The sequence below is a fragment of the Dendrobates tinctorius genome, unplaced genomic scaffold, assembly GCF_039654945.1.
Source record: "Dendrobates tinctorius isolate UK_male_01 unplaced genomic scaffold, ASM3965494v1 ptg000044l, whole genome shotgun sequence".
NCBI lineage: Eukaryota > Metazoa > Chordata > Amphibia > Anura > Dendrobatidae > Dendrobates > Dendrobates tinctorius.
Window position 1 is genome coordinate 15,369,594 of NW_027361712.1, and position 23,960 is coordinate 15,393,553.

The 23,960-nt window shown below is 40.4% G+C and overlaps 1 protein-coding gene across 2 annotated transcripts; it reads left to right on the forward strand.

Moving 5' to 3' along the window:
• The first annotated feature begins 5,142 nt into the window (after positions 1–5,142).
• Positions 5,143–20,469, forward strand: TGM1 (transglutaminase 1). 2 transcript variants are annotated; one of them, XM_073575352.1, is made up of 15 exons: positions 5,143–5,216; positions 7,692–8,043; positions 8,171–8,359; positions 8,938–9,156; positions 9,286–9,404; positions 11,705–11,812; positions 11,950–12,124; positions 13,484–13,622; positions 13,870–13,973; positions 14,244–14,332; positions 15,426–15,579; positions 15,839–16,129; positions 16,965–17,125; positions 17,901–18,037; positions 19,154–20,469. In XM_073575352.1, exons 2-15 carry the CDS (start codon positions 7,701–7,703, stop codon positions 19,290–19,292), a joined length of 2,367 nt encoding a protein of 788 aa, XP_073431453.1. In that variant the 5' UTR covers positions 5,143–5,216; positions 7,692–7,700; the 3' UTR covers positions 19,293–20,469. The 2 variants fall into 2 exon arrangements, with proteins under 2 accessions (XP_073431453.1, XP_073431454.1); XM_073575353.1 differs by lacking the exon at positions 5,143–5,216 and adding an exon at positions 7,115–7,229.
• Positions 20,470–23,960: the final 3,491 nt, after the last annotated feature.

A 23,960-nucleotide genomic window follows, 5' to 3' on the forward strand; every position in this document is an offset into this window, starting at 1 on the left:
GCGCTAACCACTGAGCCACCGTGCTGCCCATTGCTGCCCAAGCTGTTCAAATTGATCGACATTTACGTGAATGTAAAACTATGCGAGAGACAGTGCTGCTTTTCGAACAAACTTCTGAACCCATGCAATGTGATAGGGTTTTGTCTAGGGCGCAATGTCAAGAGTTTAGAAGGCGTAATAAGTTATGCTTCTTTTGTGGGGACCCTCTCCAACTATTTCTGTCTGCCCTAAGTGGGAAAAACGTTTTGTTCACTCATTTGCTGTGGGCAGTGTACAGCCTAAATTCCTTTTGGTGGTTTCCTTGATCTGCTCCTTATCTTCATTTTCTGCTAAGGCTTTTGTTGATTCAGGAGCAGCCCTGAACCTGATGGATTTTGACTTTGCCAAGCATTGTGGTTTTCCCATGGTATCCCTGCGGACTCCTATTCCTTTAAGGGGTATTGATGCTACCCCTTTGGCGGAGAATAAACCCCAGTTTTGGACCCAGGTGATAATGCGGGTAGCCCTGGACCACCAAGAGAATTGTAAATTTTTGGTGTTGCATAATTTACATGACATTATTGTACTGGGTTTTCCTTGGTTGCAGACCCATAATCCTGTTCTGGATTAGAAATCTGTGTCTGTGGTTAGTTGGGGTTGTCAATGTGTTATTAGTGACACTCCTGTTTTCTCCACCTCTCCCCAGTCTCATGATGTTCCTGACTATTTGGCTGATTTTTCTGATGTATTTAGTGAGAGTAAGTCGGCGTCTTTGCCTCCTCAGGAGTTATGATTGCGCGATCAAGTTAGTGACCGATTGTAAATTTCCCAAGGGTCGGCTTTTCAACTTATCTGTACCTGAACATGATGCTATGCGATCTTATATCAAGGAGTCATTGGAGAAGGGTCATATCAGACCATCCTCTTCACCTTTAGGTGCTGGGGGGTTTTTGTGGCCAAGAAAGATGGCTCATTAAGGCCATGTATTGACTATCGTCTCCTTAATAAAATCATTGTTAAATATCAGTATCCGTTACCCCTGATTTCTGATTTATTTTCCAGAGTGAAAGGTGCTAGTTGGTTTACCAAGCTTGACCTTAGGGGGTGTATAATCTTATTCGCATCAAGCATGGTGATGAATGGAAGATGGCGTTTAATACTCCTGAGGGACATTTTGAGCACCTAGTGATGCCTTTCCTTTTGGGCTCACTAATGCCCCTTCTGTCTTCCAATCTTTCATGAACGATATTTTCCGGGACTTTGTGGATAAGTTTTTGATCGTTTATTTGGAAGATATTTTGATTTTTTTCCAGTGATTGGGATTCTCATGTGGAACATGTTCGGACTGTGTTCCGGATTTTGAGAGAAAATGCTCTGTATGTTAAGGGATCGAAATATCTCTTTGGCGCACAAAAGATTTCGTTTCTGAGATTCATTTTGTTCCCATCTGCTATTGAAATAGACCCGGCCAAGGTCCAGGCCATTTATGATTGGGTTCAGCCCACTTCCTTGAAGGCTCTCCAGAAGTTTTTGGGTTTTGTTAATTTCTACTGAAAATTCATAAGTAATTTTTCTGGTATTGTTAAACCACTGACGGATTTGACCAAAAAGGGCGCTGATGTGGTGAATTGTTCTCCAGAGGCAGTCTCGGCGTTCCAGGAGCTTAAGCGGAGATTCACTGCTGCTCCTGTCTTACGGCAACCTGATGTTTTACTCCCATTTCAGGTGGAGATAGATGCTTATGAGATTGGTGCAGGAGCCGTTTTGTCTCAAAGAGATCCGGTAACCTCTAAGATGAATCCCTGTGCCTTCTTTTCTCGAAAATTTTCCCCATCTGAACGTAACTATGATGTGGGGAATCGGGAATTGTTGGCTATGAAGTGGGCATTTGAAGAGTGGATACATTGGTTGGAGGGAGCCAGACATCAAGTTGTGGTCCTCACCGACCACAAGAACTTGATCCATCTTGAATCAGCCAAGCGATTAAATCCTAGACAGGCTAGGTGGGCCTTGTTTTTCACGCGTTTTAATTTGTGGTCTCCTTTCTTCCGGGCGCTAAGAATGTTAAGGCGGATGCCCTCTCTAGGAGTTTCTTTGCGGATTCTCTTGATGTGACCGAGCCTACTACCATTTTAAATGAGGGTGTGGTTCTTTCTGCCATTTCACCTGATTTGAGACTTGCACTGGAGGAATTTCAGGATGACAAACCTGAACGATGCCCTATGGGGAAATTGTATGTCCCTGACCAGTGGAGGAGAAGAGTAATGTCTGAAATTCATTGCTCCACGTTAGCTAGTCATCCTGGTATTTTTGGTACCAGAAATTTGGTGAGTCAGTCCTTTTGGTGGCCTGCTTTATCTCGTGATGTCAGGAATTTTGTGCAGTCCTGTGGGATTTGTTCTTGGTCCAAACCCTGTTCTTGGTCCAGTGGTGTGTTAATGCCCCTGCCGGTGCCCGGGAGGCCATGGACCCATATCTCAATGGATTTTATTTCTGACGTCCCGGTCTCTCAGAGAATGACGGTTATCTGGGTGATCTGTGATAGATTTTCTAATGTGGTCCATCTTATACCACTCCCAAAGTTGCCATCTTCTTCTGAGTTGATGCCCTTGTTTTTTCAACAGGTGGTTCGTTTGCACGGTGTTCCTGAGAACATTTTGTCTGACAGAGGAGTCCAGTTTGTTTCCAGATTTTGGAAAGCTTTTTGTTCTAAACTGGAAATTCAGTTGTCTTTCTCCTCTGCATTTCACCCTCAGACCAATGGGCAGACTGAGAGAACAAACCAGACTTTGGAAACCTATTTGAAATGTTTTATATCTGCTGCTCAAGATGACTGGGTCTAATTTTTGCCCTTGGCTGAATTTGCTCTAAATAATAGGGCTAGTTCTGCCACTTTGATGTCTCCTTTTTTCTGCAACTTTGGGTTTCATCGTCGAAATTCTTCAGGGCAGGTGGAGGCTTCGGCCTGCCCAGGTGTGGATTCTGTTGTAGAGATAATGCAGCAGATTTGGAATCAAACAGTGGATAAGTTGTCTCACTCTCAGGAGAAGGCCCAACGGTTTGCCAACCGGCATAGGACCATTAGTCCCCGGTTTAAAGTGAGTGATGTGGTTTGGTTGTCCTCAAAAAATATTCCTATGAAAGTTGCGTCTCTGAAATTCAAGCCAAGGTTCATTGGACCTTAAAGTATAAAATTTTGGAAATCCTTAATCACATTTCTTTCCGTTTGGCTCTACCAGGAACGTTTAAGATTCACAATGTTTTTCATAAGTCTTTGTTGAAAAGGTTTGTGGAGACAGTGGTTCCCATGGCTGCTCCCCCTGATTCTGTATTGGTTAAGGGTAATCTGGAGTATGAGGTAGAGAAGGTATTGGATTCTCATCTGGCTAGACGGGGACTCCAGTACTTGGTCAAGTGGAAAGGGTATGGTCAGGAGGATAATTCTTGGGTGTTTGCTTCTGACATTCATGCCGAGAGATTGTTTCGCGCCTTCCACTTGGACCATCCTGATCGGCCTGGGGGCTTGGATGAGGGTTCGGTGACCCCTCCTCAAGGGGGGTACTGTTGTGAACTCTTTAGACCTGACTTCTGATTTTGGGCTCCCTCTGGTGGTTTCTGCGGGTAATGGAGCTGGTCCGGTTGACAGAAGTCAATCACCTGAAGAGCATGATTGAAGGTCAGGTGTTACAGACTGGGAGGATTTAAGTCTGCAAGCTTCCCTCAGTTGTTGCTGGTGATTTGGTTTTCTTCCTGTGCATTTTGAAGTCCGATTGCCCCCTGCTTGTTCCTGCATCGTTCAGATAAGTTATTTGTTTGCTGGAATCTTTTTGCATTTGTTCCAGTTTTTGCCTTTATCTGCTTTCTGCTTTGCTGTGTGGGTTCAGCATTGTTCCCTGCTGGGACCAGTGCTGGACCCCATTGCATATGCCATAGCTTATGTCAGTCTGTACAGTATTGCTAGTCCCCTGTTCTATCAGTATCTTTTGTTTTGCTTCCAGTTCACACCAGAATGCTGATCTAGTGGGGGAGAGGTCGTGTGGCCTCAGTATTTTTGCATATCAGACGTGTTGGATTTTTCTTAGTTTTTTTTGCGTGATTGCAGACAATATCTTTCCTGTCCTGATCTATCTAGACAGTTTGGGCCCCATCATTTGCTTACTCTATTTTCTGCCTGTGTTTGTGCCTCATCTTGTCTCACCGGCAATATATGTTTGGGGGCTATCTATTCCTTTGGGGTTCTACTCCGGGGCAGTTTAGCTTTCCCCTTTCTTGCTTTAAGCTTAGTTAACTCTTTGGCTGTGCCGAGGCGTCTAGGGCATCGTAGGTACGTCCCACAGTAACTCTAGTTGTGTTGTTAGTTTTAGGAGTCTGCAATCCACTTAGTTACCAACCTTTCTGGTTTTCTGGTTGCCTAGCTTATTCCCCGGCTATCCTCCTCGGTGACCTGGTGACCTAATCATAACAGGGGTCATTTAAAAATTTCTAAGCCAAAATTTGTGTTGAAGAACTTGAAAAGTGTTCGATCCAGTTCTAAGAGACCTCAGAGTGTCACACACGTCTTTTCCGGTTAGTTGGAGGCTTTGCATTATTGTGATTCATGGCAAATTGATTGGTTGGAGATTGTATTTTTGGAAACATTTGTAGGGGCCATCAAATTTGAATTTTAAGAGATTTGATCTTCTTCATTAAAATGTATTTTTTTTCCTGTAAATTGACAAAGCATGGGGGATCTAATAATGCCCTACGTCAGTATATAAAGAGAGTAAAAGATGGAACAGGTGAATTGATTACCTGTGTTGTGTGGTTAATGACACTTGCTCAGTAAATATTGCTTACACTGCACATGTGTATTGTATTTGGAAGCCAGCCACTAATTAATATAGTGGGTAAGTTACATTATTTGTATGATGGAACTCATTGTGTTTTACACAATTGTAGGATACAGGCACACGAGTGTCATACAATGAGAGGTAGATGTAATACATTGAGAGGTTAAGGTGTGTAACAGTACGAGGTGCGGACAAGAGGCCCTCCTATGGGTGTGAGGTGATGAGCACTGACAGTGTTACAAGTCGAACATTCCAAGGATTCCAATTCTTTGGCATAGCATGATATGGGAAGGTCTGACATGACGTGAGGATCATTTTTTTTTTAAGTTCCACCCCTTGATTTATAGACACCCCTTACAGCATAAACCTCATTGAGAGGATCTGTCATTATACATAGCAGCTGTTCAGGTCAGTGCCACATCTATTTCATACTTTACACTAGTACTCTTATAATATGAGAAGTGTTTTATATATGTTTATTTTCCAAGAAGTTATCACATTAGAAGATAGTTTTATGGATGTTGCATGTTTTGGGTTCTAGCTCTTGTAAAAAGATAGTTGTCTGTCTTATCGTTTATTACTGATGCCATGTAGATCGTATTCTTTTGTTTACTGTATTTGTACTTTGTTTTACTTGTTTTGCTATATAATAGTAATCAAATCACTATAGGTTACCTGCAAGGAAAACAGATCACTAATCTCAAGAATGAAAGATACCAAATACAATGCAATGCAGTCCTAAAATAGTATAAATATCTGTTGTGTTAGATAGATAGATAGATAGATAGATAGATAGATAGATAGATAGATAGATAGATAGATAGATAGATAGATGGATAGATGGATTTTAAGGATGCATTGAAACAGGCAGGTTATTGTTTTATATGCATTGCAGACATGAGAATAGGGTATTTAGAATACGCCAGAAATGAGAATACAACTAGGCACTAACCACATCATATGATGTTCTATGCTATGTATACTATGTTCCAGGGGTAGTTGGCGACCACTCATATAGTTATACATGAGCTCTTCACTGTATTACAAACTCTTTGCAACAGTTATTGCTAAAGGAAAGGTGTCTCGAGCGAGGGGGCAATTGTAGAATCCTGATGGTACATAATTTTTTATAATTCAAATCATTTAACAATTCAAACAATGGAACTACGAGTCGGACCCTGAAATATCCCAACATGTGAACAACTAATGACAGTCATTTACTCATACAATGGCTTTCAACTAGGAGAGCCTAGACCTGTTTTGCTGCCTTTCATCCAATTGAAGTAGTGAAAAAATTACTGAGTGGCGGGCAATAATGTAGAGATAAGAGACCCACACCGCCATTTTTTCAGGTGAATCAGGGACCTGTTGTACAATGTATACTAATAGAACATCTGTATGTAACTGGGTTACATGTGTTTTCCAAGAGTTAGAAATGTCTACTTGTTTTTCAAAGGAAGAACTAAAACTACAAGTCAGTCTCCAAGTTTCTCTCAGGGGCTACATAATATGGAGGTGTGAATAATGGCAGCCATACAAGTCTGTGCATCCATAGTCTATGTAACACAACACATATTATATAGAGATAGCAGATCTTACAGCCTTGATGCCATTATCTCATAACTCAGATTTATAGAGTTTTTTTGTCTCTTTCCCTCTTTCTACATATTTAAATGATGTGCATGTAAAGACCATCCTAACCATTGTGTATATTGACCCTCTTTTTAAGAGGACTTCCCTCTAGAACCCCTAGAATACCATATTTTGCTGCAGCCCTGGGTGGTGGTCAGTTTTACTATATAGGATTATAAAAAATTACAGTCATTACATAACTCATTTGTGTGGGCAGAGAACATCCGAAAGAAAAATCTTCTGCTATGCCTATTGTTTCTCGAAGTCATCATTTATTTTTCCATGATCAGCATTTTCCTAGATCCCAGATCATTTTGCAGATGTGGTTGTGACCTAGCAAAGTAAATAGAGATGTATCTTGTGCTGTATGTGTAGCATGTGTTCTAAATTCTGTATATTATTTTGTAGCATTTTGCTGAATGCTTTTGATAAATGTCCAAGGATACATACTGTCATAGAGGGGAATTCTGCACAAGTCCACAGTAGTAACAGTAGGGTGCCTTTTTGTGTGTGTGGCATGGGAAGGACCCTGCTGAGCGTGGGGAGATGTGTTCGCCGAGGATAAGGGAACTGCACAGAAGGGTGTGGTTACTTGTTGGCAGATCTTCCTCTTTAATTTCATTTCTTATTTTGGCTGTATGATCAAGCGGGTCAGTAAGTGATACTATGGGGTTAAAGACTCTTGAGTGGTTTCAGCACAGGAAGGAGGTAACAAAAGGGGAGGAAAGTTCAGAATAACAGAAGAGGAGCCTGCTCATGAGACTGCTACAGGGGGGTCTGCTTCATTCAGTAAGCCTACTAAAGCAAGACTGCTTATACTATGATTTATTGCTTTTTGGAACTGGAGAAAGGGTTGAACCTGCCACATTTGTGACTTTATTGAAGCCTAAAGGGCCCATATCGTCTTCTTGCACAGTGGCCCTTTACTGTCTGTGTCTGCTCTTGGCTGTATAGATTCAAAGCTAGCCACTAGGTTTAAAAACTATATATTTAGATGAATGCTTTCCTTTAAGTTGGTTACTTCCTCTACTACATAAATCTAAACTGTCAGCATTTATTGCAATGCTTGGAGGATTTATGAACTAGCTTGTGCTGGCATGTAGTCTCAGGAGTTAGCTTATGACATGACATGTGAATGACTTACCTTTATTCAAGGGGCTGTTCAGAAAAATTGAACGTGGAAACTTTTAAGATTATTACAGTGGGATACCGCATTTTATAACACGATTTATGATTTATATTCTTTCTCAGATTTAAAACATGTCACGGTATGTGGAGAGGAAGAAGTCCTGGTGGCAACGATGCTGCTCCTGTTGCTCCAGAGGGGAAGATGTTGATGATTATGTGAGAGGACCTGGAGGAACAGGAGGCAGACCTTCTGATAGAGTTACAGGAGGAGACCACGGTTCTGGAGGTGACAGAATTCCAGGAGGTGAAATAACTACAGGAGGTGGTGTTCCAGGTGACAGAATTCCAGGAGGTGGAATTTCAGGTGGAACTAATGGGAACAGTGGAACTAATGGGAACAATGGTAGACCAAACAGCAACATTGATCCAGGAAGACCAGAAAACAACAATGATAATTTGCCATCAATGCCCACAGGTAACTCTCCCTTTTATTGCTACCTTTCAGTACCTTTCATGTAACCCTCCTTATAATGATGAATACATTTACATAACTAATCTCCTAAATCACATTTTCTGAATTCTGTCACGTTTTGGATTCTCAGGGACATTGCAGATTAAAAATGTTGACTTACTCAAGTCTCGGACTGGAGAAAACCGTCGGTCTCATCACACTGATGAGTTTGAATATGATGAACTAATTGTAAGGAGAGGACAACCCTTCCAGATCTGTGTCACCTTCCAAAGGTCATTCAACCCCAAGAGTGATCAAGTCTGTGTCATTCTGAATCAAGGTGAGCGAGAGGCAAATTTATTTCCAGGCTTACAAATTAAATGCAGCAGTCATCATTGTGATTGAGAACAAGCTGTTAAATGTCCTGTCTGAGCTTGCTTTCAATTAAAGGCACCATTATAGCCGTATAATATTTTAATAGGGTTAGCAAGAAGTACTGAGTCATGAGGAGTTTACTGGCTTCAAATATTTAATACAGAGGAATCACTATGCCGTAAATTCCTGCATAAGAAATATTGTTTTTCATGGGCAATGCGTGATTTTGGGTTTAGGATAGTTTACTGAGTCACACCACTTCCGCCAATTAAGGATTTCTCAGTATGAGGATATGTGAATAATTACTGCTAATGATAATAAAAGGCTCGCTCATAACTTCCTTGTCCTTTAAATCACTGCCCATTTATAAGAGGTCTAAAGATATGCTGTGCCATGATGAGCAATCTCAAATGGTAACCTCCTGGTCTGTGTTGTAAGATACTCTCAATACAACCTACTGCAGTATATTTTATGGAAATGTCTTGCGGTACAGCGTGTTTCATGAGGGGTCAATAATTGACATTGGTTGTTGTTCTCTTACAGGAAATTCCCAACCAATCAATTTGCCCTTAGTCAAGGAATTCGATGAAGGTGGCTGGGGATGTCAGGTGGCTGAAGCTTCTGGGCAAAATGCCACCCTATGGGTGAACACTTCTGCTCAGGCTTCAGTGGGAAAATACCAGCTCAGTGTTAAAAGTGGCGCAGGAACTTATAATGACGCTAAACTGAAGGTCTACATCCTGTTCAATGCTTGGTGTCGGAGTAAGTATATACATTACTTAACCAATGTAGCTTTTGTATTGGATTCCCTTTGTCCCTTAGCTAGTTTATTAAAAAAAAATTAAAGCGTTATTCTACACATTAATGACTAACATTTTCCATTGTCTTTAGTGGATTCTGTGTTTATGGATAATGAATCATGGAGACAAGAATATGTTCTTAATGAAATTGGCAGAATTTACTATGGCACAGAACATCAAATTGGAGAACGTTCTTGGAATTATGGACAGGTAACAAAACAAAATGTTACTAGTTAGCTCTCCTTCTAAGGCCTCATTCAGACGCTCGTGTTCCATACATGTTCTATCTGTGTTTTTCACAGATACAAGACATAACAATTATAGTCTATAGTCTATGGGGCTGTTCACATGTCCGTGTTTTTTCACGGACCATGTGTCCAAGCAAAACACACAAAGACATGTCTGTTTCATAGATGAAAAACTCACACATCAGTGTGCAGTCTGTGTACTATCCGTATTTAACATTGCAAATGATAGGAGAAGCTTTGTAATTTAATTATTCATCTGTTCATACATGAAAAACACTGATGACACACTGATGGTAAAAACGGACACACGGACCGTGCACTGATGACACACTGATGGTAAAAACGGACACACGGACCGTGCACTGATGACACACTGATGGTAAAAACGGACACACGGACCGTACACTGATGACACACTGATGGTAAAAACGGACACATGGACCATACACTGATGACACACTGATGGTAAAAACAGACACACGGACCGTGCACTGATGACACACTGATGGTAAAAACAGACACACGGACCGTGCACTGATGACACACTGATAGTAAAAACGGACACACGGACCATGCACTGATGACACACTGATGGTAAAAACAGACACACGGACCGTGCACTGATGACACACTGATAGTAAAAACGGACACACGGACCGTGCACTGATGACACACTGATAGTAAAAACAGACACATGGACCATGCACTGATGACACACTGATGGTAAAAACGGACACATGGACCATGCACTGATGACACACTGATGGTAAAAACGGACACATGGACCATGCACTGATGACACACTGATGGTAAAAACGGACACACGGACCATGCACGGATGACACGCTGATGGTGAAAACGGACACACGGACCATGCACTGATGACACACTGATAGTAAAAACGGACACACGGACCACGCACGGATGACACGCTGATGGTGAAAACGGACACACGGACCATGCACTGTTGACACCCTGATGGTAAAAACGGACCCACGGACCGTGCACTGATGACACACCGATGGTGAAAACAGACACACGGACCATGCACTGATGACACACTGATGGTAACAACGGACACACGGACCATGCACTGATGACACACTGATGGTAAAAATGGACACACGGACCATGCACTGATGACACACTGATGGTAAAAACGGACACACGGACCGTGCACTGATGACACACTGATGGTAAAAACGGACACACGGACCACGCACGGATGACACGCTGATGGTAAAAACGGACACACGGACCATGCACTGATGACACACTGATGGTAAAAACGGACACACGGACCGTACACTGATGACACACTGATGGTGAAAACGGACACACGGACCATGCACTGATGACACACTGATGGTAAAAACGGACACACGGACCATGCACTGATGACACACTGATGGTAAAAACGGATACAAGGACCATGCACTGATGACACACTGATGGTAAAAACGGACACACGGACCATGCACTGATGACACACTGATGGTGAAAACGGACACACGGACCATGCACTGATGACACACTGATGGTGAAAACGGACACACGGACCATGCACTGATGACACACTGATGGTGAAAACGGACACATAGACCATGCACTGATGACAAATTGATCCAAAACACAGATAACAGCGGTACCATTTCATCACATACATATTTAATTACTACATGTGAATGAGGCCTCAAATGTTTGACAGGGGGCTGACTCTCCATGTCAGTCCACTAGTGTCACCCATTCATTATTGCAGGGAGACATTGAGTTACTCTGCAGCCCAAGACCTAACAAAGACTCATAGGTTTGCCATACGAACAAAAAAATGGAATGTCCACCGCACATTCATATAAGTGTGAAACAGTCACAAAACCCACTGGATATAACAGACCATGATGTGGAAAAAAGTGACAGCACTCGTGGGGTTAGCAAAAATCCTTTTGTCCTTCAATCCATGCACAGTACACAAGCAACGCTTCCACATTATAGGGTAGTTATCCAACTCATTTCTATATAATTGTCACTTTGGCACTATTCTTAGGGCTTGCTGCATTTATTTTAAATATAAAAGCTTGTCCTATCGTTCATATTTCTGCGACGTTTATGTTATATTTTTGCCCCAACTTTATCACCAAACAATGTCGTTTGGAAAACAAGTCTGCTCTGAGAACACGAGGAACATTTCTATTATTGGTCAAATATTTCCTGTTGTCAAATAATGATTATACTTATAAAATGTTTGTTTTTTTTAACCTACAGTTTGATAAGGGGGTTATGGATGCTGTAATGTACGTATTGGACCGTGGAGGTCTCTCACCTGCATCAAGAGGCGATCCCATAAATGTTTCCCGAGTTATATCTGCCATGGTGAGTATTTAATTAAAGTAGAATCGGAGAATTACTCCTTATCGTCCTAGAAGGATACATTATAAGTAATAGAAATGTGACCTAGTAATATTTGCATTGTATCCATGACTTACCAACCCCCGGCTTCTATCTGTCAGGTGAATTCTATGGATGATAATGGTGTAGTTGCTGGAAGCTGGTCTGGCGAATATGCTGATGGGGTCAATCCTGTTGCTTGGGTGGGCAGTGTGGATATTCTGCTCCGGTATCACCAGACAGGGGCCCCTGTAAAATACGGCCAGTGCTGGGTGTTTGCTGCTGTCACAACAACAGGTGGGAACATGGTTTAAGAAGTTTTATATTAATAGATTCATCATAAAGTAATGTATGTAGATCAATTTGATTATTTGATTTAGAGATTTTTTATTATTTCTTTCATTTCTGATTATGTATTCAGCAATCAGTGGCTCCAAATATGATGAATATTATATATGCGAGTGGCAAATATCAAGATGTTAAAAGTGAATCATCTTTGGTTAGAAAGGTCCTATAATAATGAATTGATCTCATGGGTCCCACTGTGATGGGCCTGGGCAACAAACCTTAATTACTCATTCAGACGGCCATGAATAACATACTGTACATATTCTATCTATGATTTCTACAGACAAAACACTTTTTGCTGACCAAGTGGCCCGAAAAAAAAAAAATGGAGGCATGCCCACTTTGTGGCCGGGATCATACATGCGAGAAACACGGCTGAGTCTCGCATGTTAATACCCGGCACTGCTGCCAGCACTCAGGAGTAGAGCGTTCAGCTGCATGTATTTCTATGTGGCCGCACGCTCCGCTCCCGAGTGCTGACAGCAGTACCGGGTATTAACATGCGAGACTCGGCCGTGTTTCTCGCATGTGTGATCCCGGCCTTTATCTAAGTCTTGGACCAAAATCGCACAGGGCTATGGATCTGTGAAAAATCATTGACAGCACATATTATCATGTTTGTCCAACCTGTGCACTGTCCATTTTTAACATTGCAACGAACAGGAGAAGCTTCGTAATTTAGAGTTACATTTCCATTAGTGATAAAACTAACACAACGACCCCACACTCATGAAAATCAAATACAAAACACTAATAAAAATGGATTGCATATAATAAAAATCTCTGACATTTGAATAGGTAACAATATATGCAGGGGAACACAACAGCAAACATATAGGGCCCGAGTCATTAAAGTTTTTACCCCAGAATTCTGGTGTAAAAAGCTTTAAAAAGTTGCATAGTTTTGGAGCAATGTGAGGCTGCATTAACATTTTATGAATTTTGCCATTCTCGTGCCATTTTTTGTCAGGAGCATCTCACCCCATCCCTTTATCAAGACTGGTTTAAAAAAGTTGCCGATCTTAGTGAATCAGGGCCTTAATTTTCACATGTAAAATAAGGGCAATACAGCATTTTTCATGTTAGTGTCCAGGGCTGTTTGTATATTGTACAATGAGCCGCGTGAGTCCTGCTGTGTAACCACTATTAATGAAGGATAAATGTAATATTAAAATTGGAGGAACATTTGTATACTGAAGTTGCTCTTTAAACATATAAAACTGTACATGAAATGGATGTGTCAAATACTATTTTTCTAATCATAACATGCCAGTCAGCATAGACTAATTTGCGCACTTCTTCCTTCAGTGCTCCGCTGTCTTGGAATCCCAGGACGTACTATTACCAATTTCGCATCTGCTCATGACACTGATGGAAATCTCACATTTGATGTTTATTTTGATGAAAACATGAAGCCGCTGGAAGATAAAAACAGTGATTCTGTCTGGTAAGCACCATAATCCTTACATACTAAATAATACTGAATTTGGGGTAAAAAGTGACCACTTGGGATGACAAATTTGTTTTCTAAAGGGGTAGACTTCTCGAAAGAAACTGAAAACCTACCACAGAAAATGTGGTTATGATAAATGGGTGGTCTTCTCAAAGAAATGGTAGTGTGTATATTACCTTCGAATAGTAACCAAATTAAATTGAGGAATTTGTTACTAATATTTACATATGCATCTATTAAGGAATTATCACTGTTGGAATGACTGCTGGATGACCCGCCCTGACCTACCAGCTGGATATAGTGGATGGCAAGCCATTGATGCCACACCTCAAGAAACCAGCAATGGTAATTGACAGTTATACAGTCTTTGATCCACTAGAGTTCATGTAGACGTCCATGAAAAATGGTCCAAGATTGGACAGCAATGCATGGACTATCCCTGGCTCTCCTGACCGAAGGCTTTGTGTATTTCTATGAGGCTGTCACACTTGTGTCCGGAGACTAGTGCTGAGTCCGTGCATTAGTCGTCCATTCTCGGACCAATTTGCACAGATGTCTGAATGAGCCCTTAGTCTATTTTAATATTGAAATTGTATCAATCGCTCTCATTTTCAGGTATATACTGCTGTGGTCCTTGTCCTCTCCTTGCCGTTAAGAATGGTTTAGTGAATATCAAATACGACGCTCCTTTCCTTTTTGCAGAGGTAATTATACATATGAGTGACCAGTAATATTGCTAATAAACTGAATTCAATTTTGTGATACTGATTGCTATGAAAGTACCAAAACCAGCTGACACATACGTAATGTGGTCTCATTATAATGTCCACAATTGTAGCCTCAACGCTGGGAGGTCACACATTCCAACTGAACATAACTTAAAAAAACATAAAAACAAGGATAATGTTCATTTGGGAAACCAACACTATTGTGATATCACAATATAATTCTGCTTTACCGTTTTTAGTACTGATTTTGAATGATTTTAGGTCATTTTAGCCACTAATATACTTTATATTTTAAGAAAATCTGCTATTTGTTAACAGTTTCACTCAACACCGCTTTAAACAATCTCATTTAATAGCTCAGTTCTTTCACCTAAGCGGCCACAATGCAGTGCTCTCTTATTAAATGGATTTTCCAGGAAAAAAAGCAATATAAATACATTCTTAAATATCTTTACTATGCAAATCACGATTGTTTTGTTATATAGTGTAGGGGTTCACACTGTCTGGTAGGTGCTTGGAGCACAAGGGTTTTTATACCACAGGGTTTTTAGATCATAAACGGAATAGTGTTTATTTCCACTGGTTATACAGTATCAAAACAAAACCATAAAATCCCTAGCCTTATCCAAGCACTAACTAAACAATATAGACCCTGGCTACTTCAGACATGGCTGAGCTAGTCCCACTTCAGTCACACAAAACAGTCATTATCCATAGCAATCAGTGATTTTGCATCAGAGAGGGATTCTGGCTTGTCTTTCTCCAGCTGCAACACAATCCACTCTGGTCAGCTTCCTCCCAGCTGACTCACCAAGGTGAACACTTAGCTGGTTAGAAGCATAGCTAGCCAGGTGCACCTAATCAGAACTTGTAGATACAGGCTTTAACCCCTAGCCTACCTGGCTTTTCAACAGTAGGTAATCACTATAGAATTAAATCCTCTAGCCTCTTCTTTGTTACTCAAAATGTTGTAGGTTTTAACAATGAAATATTGCTATTGTTGAGTTTCCATGAACAAACATCTTTTAAAGATGAATGTAAACTCAGCTTTCTGTTGTGTGAAACGTAGGTGAACAGTGACAAGGTCTTTTACCAACGAACAGCAAATGGGAAATTTAAGAAGGTCCATGTGGAGGAAAGAGCAGTTGGACACTGTATCAGCACCAAAGCTGTTGGATCTAACGCGAGAGAAGACATCACTTACCTGTACAAACATTCAGAAGGTAACCAGATGACATCATCGGCATTAATAGAGGCAGTAGTGAAAATAATTTCAGTAGCCAAAAAAAAACAGTAGTTTGAATAAACCATTTAAAATGAGTTTTGTAGTCTTTTCCATCTAAAGCATTCATTTTGTCATTTCACCTGTTTTTATAGCTAGCAGGATTAATCACATAGTATCAAGCACAATCAAATTTATATAATAATATCACAGTACTTTAGATGATGAATCTCTCATAATTGATGCCGTCTCATTACCAGGATCCGCAGAGGAGCGTAATTCAGTTCGTACAGCAGCCCAGTACGGTAATAAACCTATGCCAGACGTGGTATCAGATACTGCAGATACAGGAGATGTTTCACTTACCATTGAGTGCCAAGATGGAGTATCCATGGGTAGTGACATCAATATCCGGATCCTATTGAAGAATGGTAGTGGAAGTCGTCGTACTGCATCCTTATCGATGGCCATTGCTGTGATGTATTACAATGGAGTCTGCAAAGAGTCATTCAAAAATGAAGAATGCAGTGTATCGCTGAACCCAGGAGAAGGTAAACTATTTCTTTTGTATTTTTTTTTTTTTTGCCTGTTGGCAAATATCATCTGTGAATTCACATAGTAAGGAAATATGTACTCATGCAGTATTATTCATATAGTGTTAAAAATATTATTTTGTGAAATTTGTCCTCAAAACCTCAGATCTGGTGTCACTGCAACATATTACAAGTCATCATTGTGTATCCTTAAAGGGGTTGTCCTGGACTAACATTTATGACCTCTACGGAGGTGGTAGGATAGGTCATCAGAATTAGATGAGTGGAGTCTGAAACCCAGCACCACCATAATCAGCTGCTAACAGTTCCTCTAGCAGCTGGATGTAAAAAGTCTATGGAGCTGAAACAGCTCCGTATATTGTTTAGTGTCACTCCTGGGTACAGCACCTTATCCTCTATTCAACTGATAGGAAGATAAGGTCCAGCCCCTGGGAGTCCTTACATTTTTTATATTCAGGGCCTGGGAAATAACAACTGATCGGCGGAATTCCTGACCTTCACCAATCGAATGGATAGGTCATCAATATGTTGGTCCAAGACAACCACTTTAAGTTTGGGTAATATCCAGGGGCAGACATAGAGTACCATATGTGACACTTGGCCACGTAGGGAAGGAGCCCCAATGCCACCTTAAAAGCATACTTTCACCAACTGCAGTGGAATGATCTAATGAAATTCATGGCTTACAATTGATGGTGGAGTCACAAAAAAGAAGAAATAAGGGAGAATCTATGATAAGCTAATTACACTAAATACACTTTTCTCACATTGTCTCATTTTCTCCTGCTCGTATTTGTTAAGATTTTAATTCCTGCAATTTCACTTTTTATAGCCAAGTCAGTGGGAATGACAGTGTCTTACAACGAGTATCGTACACAGCTAGTAGATCAGTCAGCCATGATGCTAACTGTATCTGGAATTGTTAAAGAATCTGGACAGAAATTGGCCAAACAGCACACATTCAGAATAAGGACCCCAGATCTCATCATCAAGGTATGAAAGCTTCTATATGTTCATAATTAACAAGCATGTATCTACTAATTATCAAAGAGGTTGTCCACTACTTTAACACTGATGGTCTCTCCTTTGTATATGTCATCAATGTCTGATTGGTTAGGGTCTGACACCAGCACCCCCACCGATCAGCTGTTCCCAATGTCGTGATTGGCGGTCACTGGCCAGGAATGCTCAATTACAGAGCTGCTCCGTCTTCTGATAGTTACTGCACATCCGCCTTCTCTTGATTTGAATAGAAGGCGGATGTGCAGAACCCAGATGCTGACACTATCAGAAGATGGAGCAGCTCCGCGATCGAGCATTTCCTGCCAGCGGCCGTCGACATTGAAAACAGCTGATCCACGGGGGAGCTGGGTGTCGGACCCCGACTGGATAGGTCATCAATGATAAAGTAGTGGATAACCTAATTAAACGAATTACGCCATAAGCTAGGAAGTAGGCCATTGGGTAGGAGAAAGTAGCTACTGCTATTAAATCAGCTAAATGACGATCAGGGAAGTTGTCAATGTTTTACACCACTCAGTGCAGTCATAATGGTAGGTGAGAGAAAACATCGCCAGGGTTGCTATTATTGACAGTACACAGTATGAAGTAAAATAGAGGCATAGATGAGAATTTTGGAGTAATAAATCAGTATATATCTATGCTGACATTCATGTAACATCAGATATGTCTACAAAGGTGCACAAATATAAGGAAACCTGTGTCAGCAATATAGTACTATACTCATGCAATGATATCAATATTACAGGTCCACGGTGAAGCAGTTGTTGGTCAACAAATTGTGGCAGAAATCATCTTCCAAAACCCCCTCCAAACTACTTTACACAATGGCTGCTTCCATGTTGAAGGACCTGGTCTGCAGAGGCCAAAAGTTGTACAAGTGGGGTAAGTATGACATTCAGATCTTTTATTCTTAATTCTCACCCATACTACAATACATGAGATACTTCTCCTGGGCTCTGGCATTCTGCAGTGCCAGTCCACTGCTGAAGACAATAAAATCCAGCATTGTGGTAATACAGGTTTAGAGTTAACTGATGGAATTGTAATAATACTTTATGAAATTTCTTATTAGATTAGAGGTATAGTTTTGAGATATTTTCATCTTGTATATTTATGGGATAATCACAGGATATATAAGAAAACTATCAGCACAACCAATAAATAAATCAGAAATTCTCCAAATTCAGCAGCATGTTATGGACATTGTTTTTGAGATAGATACCAGTCCCACACCTATCAAGCTATCATACATTTTTGGCATTTAAGAAGGTTTTTGGTTTTTTTTTACTGCGCATGACATCTCTTTTAGGTTGATTCTTCTTGGAATCTGCCAGAAAAAAAAAACAGAAAAAAAACACACAAAAAATTGAATATATGCACAGCAACATAAAAATGGCTTGCGGTGCATATTTTCCATTTTTTGTAACTTCTTTTAACTGCTTCCGTCTTCAGTAGCTGCGAAACGACTGAAAGAAGTGACTTGACCATTTGTCTGCTCGCTTCAGCTTGGAAACCATCACTAATATATATATATATATATATATATATATTGTATATAGAATATACAAAAAAAATCATCACTGCAAAAGATGTTTAAAAAGACATTGGAATGGATGTGTCAGGGAAAACACCGTCAACATTTTCCTGAAGGGTGTAATGCTTCAAAAACGATGCACATACACCAGCGCCATATGCATATTTTATTAGAGTATTTGGATCTCAGTTTTGCTGCCAAAGGGTATCAGAGTGGCTACTTCCAAGGAATAGTATTAATTGCGTTTGATAAAGGTAATTACGCTATATTAAATCAAAATTTCTTCAGTTCTGTTATTTCTTTTATCTTATGGTTGCCAAGAAGATATACGATTTTTTTAAATAATACCCTGGTGATCAGATTCCTTCCAAGCCTGTTCTTTCTTTTACGTGAGGATATCTTGCTTCATCATAAACCTATAGCCTCCATGATCTAACCCCACGTATGCTTACCTTCTTCTACAGAGATGTTGGGCCGTTGAAGACAGTTTCGATCACAGAACGATTTACACCTCGACGTATTGGCCCGCGTCAGCTCATGGCAAGCTTTGAGAGTAATGAGATGAGTTTAGTCCACGGAGTCACTGAAGTTATGGTACAATGATGATTTGAATTTGGAGCCAAATTCGGTTTTATTCAGAGCCAACATGTATTAATTATTCAGTATTACTTGATACTATGCAAACGGATTTTATCCCGGACTATAGAAAAAAATACTGAATATTCTGCTTTCATTATTCCACATCTCCAGTATACTAACTTATCCCAAAAGAACTAATGCAGGATAGTTACGGATGTGACACATGTGACAATGAACACCAAGTAGAGAAGCAGTTTCTTTATTTTGATTCAGGAACCCCATCGATATGATGCCGTGCATATTGCCTGTACTGCTTGCTAAAAAATTGCTAAAATATAATTTATTCTCACACTCTTCTTTAAAAAAAAAAGTGTCATTTTACAAGTATGTGGTATTCACAAACACAAGACATAGGACTTATTGAGGCAAACTGCTTAGCAAAAATATTACTGTATCTGTCACTTGTCGCATCACATCTCATCTGTCACAAAATATAGCAAAAGTCGTTTTTATGAAAATTCAAGAACTGGACCAAAAAATATGCAAAGCTTTGCAATTGTAAGTTGTAACCCATCATTCTTGAATCTGTACATACGTGGAGCATAGGACATCATGTTTAGTATTTCAATGAAGAAACCTAAAACTGCGCACACCAAAGGCCCAAGAAGACTGCAATCACTCTACTTACTCAGCCCATGCTGTGTCACACCCTTCTTCCCATCCATCCACTATTACCTGACCAAGACATTTTTGTTTTACATATATAATGTATTTCCTCTGGAGACAGTCTTTTTATAACATGAAGGTAATACTGTTATTATGTTCTATGATTAATTTATGCTCCCACAAGGTACAGACGTAGCAGCGTTGTACTAGGCACTATGGCTTGTCTGGCACCGTCCGGTTTTGGCGTAAAGGCGATGTGATAGTTGTATCCTGAGTCCTGATTCATTGTAATGACACAATGTTTTGAGCACAAATCTAGCAATCATGGTGGCCAACTGCGGAGTCAGCCTGCTACGCCTGTGCGTGCAATGTGCCTGTATACATAGGAAGTACCACATTGCCGTATTTTACCAGTATGTGACTGATATGTGACTGCATAGACAGACTGTGATATGAAAAAGCACTGGATTTAATTGTGCACTTTTATGTTATGTTATATTTTATTGTTTCAATAAATATTTTATATTATTCTCTACGTGTTTTGCATGGTTGTTTCGTGATTGAACACTATAGATGAAAATATGTGGAGTTTTACAAAATGAATGTTAAACCTGAATTATTCTGGGGAAAAAAGATACTGTGTTAACTGGTGGGGAATCATGTTTAACCGGGCACCTCTACGGCCAATGTCAACAGCTTCGAATAGTCATTCTATTGACATCACGGTGATGCCTAGTTTGCTTTGTGGCTACTAAGTATAACACACAGTATAAAGGTTTCATTATGATCTGCCTCCAGCTGAACACAGGACTTCTTCACTATTAGGCGTACATTCCCTTCCCCCAAGAGAATCGAATTGATTATGGTAATGACACTCCGATCAAACTCCATCCTGAGTTTGTGTAATCCTATTCTCTCGGACGAAAGTTTTGTAGCACAGGTGAGGAGAAGAAGAACAACAACATTTCTCCATCTTCTCCATTCTATGAGTCCGCGGAAATCGGACTGCATTTAGATGTCATCGGAGTGCAGTCCGATGGTTTCCACGCACCCAGAGACTTTAATGGGTGAGTGGCTTCCAATTCCGTTCTGAAATACCAACATTTTTTTTTTTACACACAGATTTTGTCAGTGAAAAAAATTGGTAATCAGTAGTGACTAGTGTTGAGTGAACATGCTCTGATAATGTGTCATCTGAGCACGCTCGGGTGCTAACAGAATGTCTTTGGCAAGCTCTAATATTATGTTAAAGGCTGCATGTCTCAAGGCTGTTCGACAGCCACAACACATGCAGGGATTGCCTAACAAACAGGCTCATGTGAGCGAGCCCATACTCTTAAAGCTTTGAGGTATACCCTTAGCAATTGGAAGTTCCGATATTATAAAACATATAGTGCCATGACCAAAAGTGTTGGCACCCTGAAATTGATCCAGAAAAATAAGTATTTCACTGAGAACATTATTGCAATTAAACATGTTTTGTTATACACGTTTATTTCCTTGGTGTGTATTAGAACAGCAAGTCAAATTGAACATCATTTCACACAAAACCCCCAAAACAGGCAGGACAAAATAGTTGGCACCCTCTATTTAATATTTGGTTGCACACCCTTTGGAATAAATAACTGCAATTAATCGCTTACTATAGCCATCAACAAGCATCTTACATCTCTTAATTTGAATTTTGGATCACTCTTCTTTTGCAAACTGCTCCAGGTCTCTCATATTTGAAGGGTGCCTTCTCCCAACAGCAATGTTAAACTCTCTTCACAGGTGTTCAATAGGATTTAGATCCGGACTAATTTCTGCCACTTCAGAACTCTGCAGCGTTTTGTTTCCATCCATTTATGGGTGTTTCATGAAGTATGTTTGGGGTCATTGCCCTGCTGGAAGACTCATGACTCTGGACACAAATCCAGCTTTCTGACATTGGGCACTACATTGCGACCCAAAATCCTTTGATACTCTTCGGATTTCATAATGCCTTGCACACAGTCAAGGCATCCAGTGCCAGAGGCAGCAAAGCATCTTTGAACCTCCACTATATTTGACTGTAGGTACTGTGTCCTTTGTGGGCCTTATTTCGTTTTCGGAAAACAGTAGAATGATGTGCTTTACTAAAAAGCTCTATTGTGGTCTCACCTGATCAAAAGACACTTTCCCAGATGGATTTTGACTTACTCACGCACATTATGGCAAACTTCAGTCAAGCTTTTTTATGTCTTTGTGTATGACAAAACTTGTGTAATTGCAATAATTTTCTGAGAGAAATATTTCATTTACTGGAACAATTTCAAGGGTGCCAACACTTTCGGCCATAACTATATAGTGTGGTACAGATGTAAAAAGGTATACTGACATACTAACTAGTGATGAGCAAATCACTTTGCACAACTCAGGTCAATAGTCTCTGGCTGTGGATAAGAGCTGTGTTAACTTCCTGAGCTTCTGGGTTCCAAAGTGTGACACTTAAAAGGGATTGACTTGCTTTAGGGTACAAGTCTGCAGAATTGTGAATCCTCACAGCATGAGCTTCATACTGTGAGGATTCTTTGGTGACAGCGCCAGGAGCAATAAGCCCGTGACTGCAAGTAAGTGATTTGCATATGTGCAATCCCATGTTGATTAGATGCAAGTGTATTAAGTGAGGCAGGACACATCTAGTCAGAATGCGGCTGGAGGAATGCAAATCGCATACTTGCAGTCATAAGTCTGAGTACTCCTCACAGCGCACAGTGAATGTAATGTGAGTGCTCACAAGTCTGTTGACTGTATAATTGTACCCTAAGGCCAGACAACTCCTTTAATGTGTCGACCTGGCTTGCCATCATCTGTGCAGTATCTCGCCAGCCTCGCTAATCATAAACTGAGCCTGGAATCCCAGAGAGTAGTAAATTTGTGAAGGTCCTGTCCATGGCTAGTGACAACTGATATGGATCAGGATAGTGCAAAGTGATTTGTTCATCTATAATTGTAACCCAATGAAGGCCAAAAAGACAATCTTTTCGTCATAGTCTGGAAATAGAGGCAGATCAATATATTTGACATATTGCTCAGGAGCTTTACCAGCACATACGGCAAATAGACACCTCTCACAACTGAAGCCAAGTTGACAACTCCCCTAGAATGTCCAAGAGTCTCCTGGAAAAAAAATAGACCAACCAAACTTCCAAAAGAGTTGGCATTTCTGCTGCAAACATAGGCAAGACAATTCTAAAATTTGGCCAAATTTTTCATAGTGGTGCATAATGTATGATTCGGTGTATTTTACATCGTCTATTAGCTGGCTTACTTTGTGCCAGAAATTTGAGCCAAAATGCTGGTGCATTTTTAAGTGATACTTGCTAGATCATGCTCTTTTCTCATCAAAGCACACTCCTTTGTGGTGAGACCGTGCACTCCTTGTCAGGCACAACACAGAAAGTGAATGAAACCTATAATCAATATTGTGCAAGTCATGAAAGACTGTTGTTTGTGCTTATTACACCATAACTCAGGAGCTTGATGAATATGATAGTGTGTCGCAAGAACAACTTAATAAGTATGTATGAAATGTGATGAGCACATTAGAATATATTTGATATTGAAGTTTTTATTGGCGCTATTGGAAGCAAAGCTTGTTTGTTGGCAACATCTGAAACTGCCAGGTTGCGTTGTAGCTATGTTTGTTGATCTCCACTTTCTAATACAACTAGCAACCAGCTAGCATTATCATTGACGCTCTGCAGAGTGTTCAACCTGTACATTAGATCAGGAAGAACCTTTTTCTGCCAAGGGCCACTTACATAATTATAATATCATTTGCTGCCATACAGAATTATCAATCTAAAAATTAGCCCACTATATTGAGTCACACATTTAATTAACTCACCCCTAACGAAATGGCAAAAACTGCATCTCTTTGGTGCGGCTGTGATGTTAGGTGGTATTGATGAAGTTGCTTCTCGCAACTGCTTTTCCATGCTTCCGTCAGTCTTGATCGCAGACAGCTCTTTGCTATCTTAAGTTTCAAAAAGAACTGCCAGA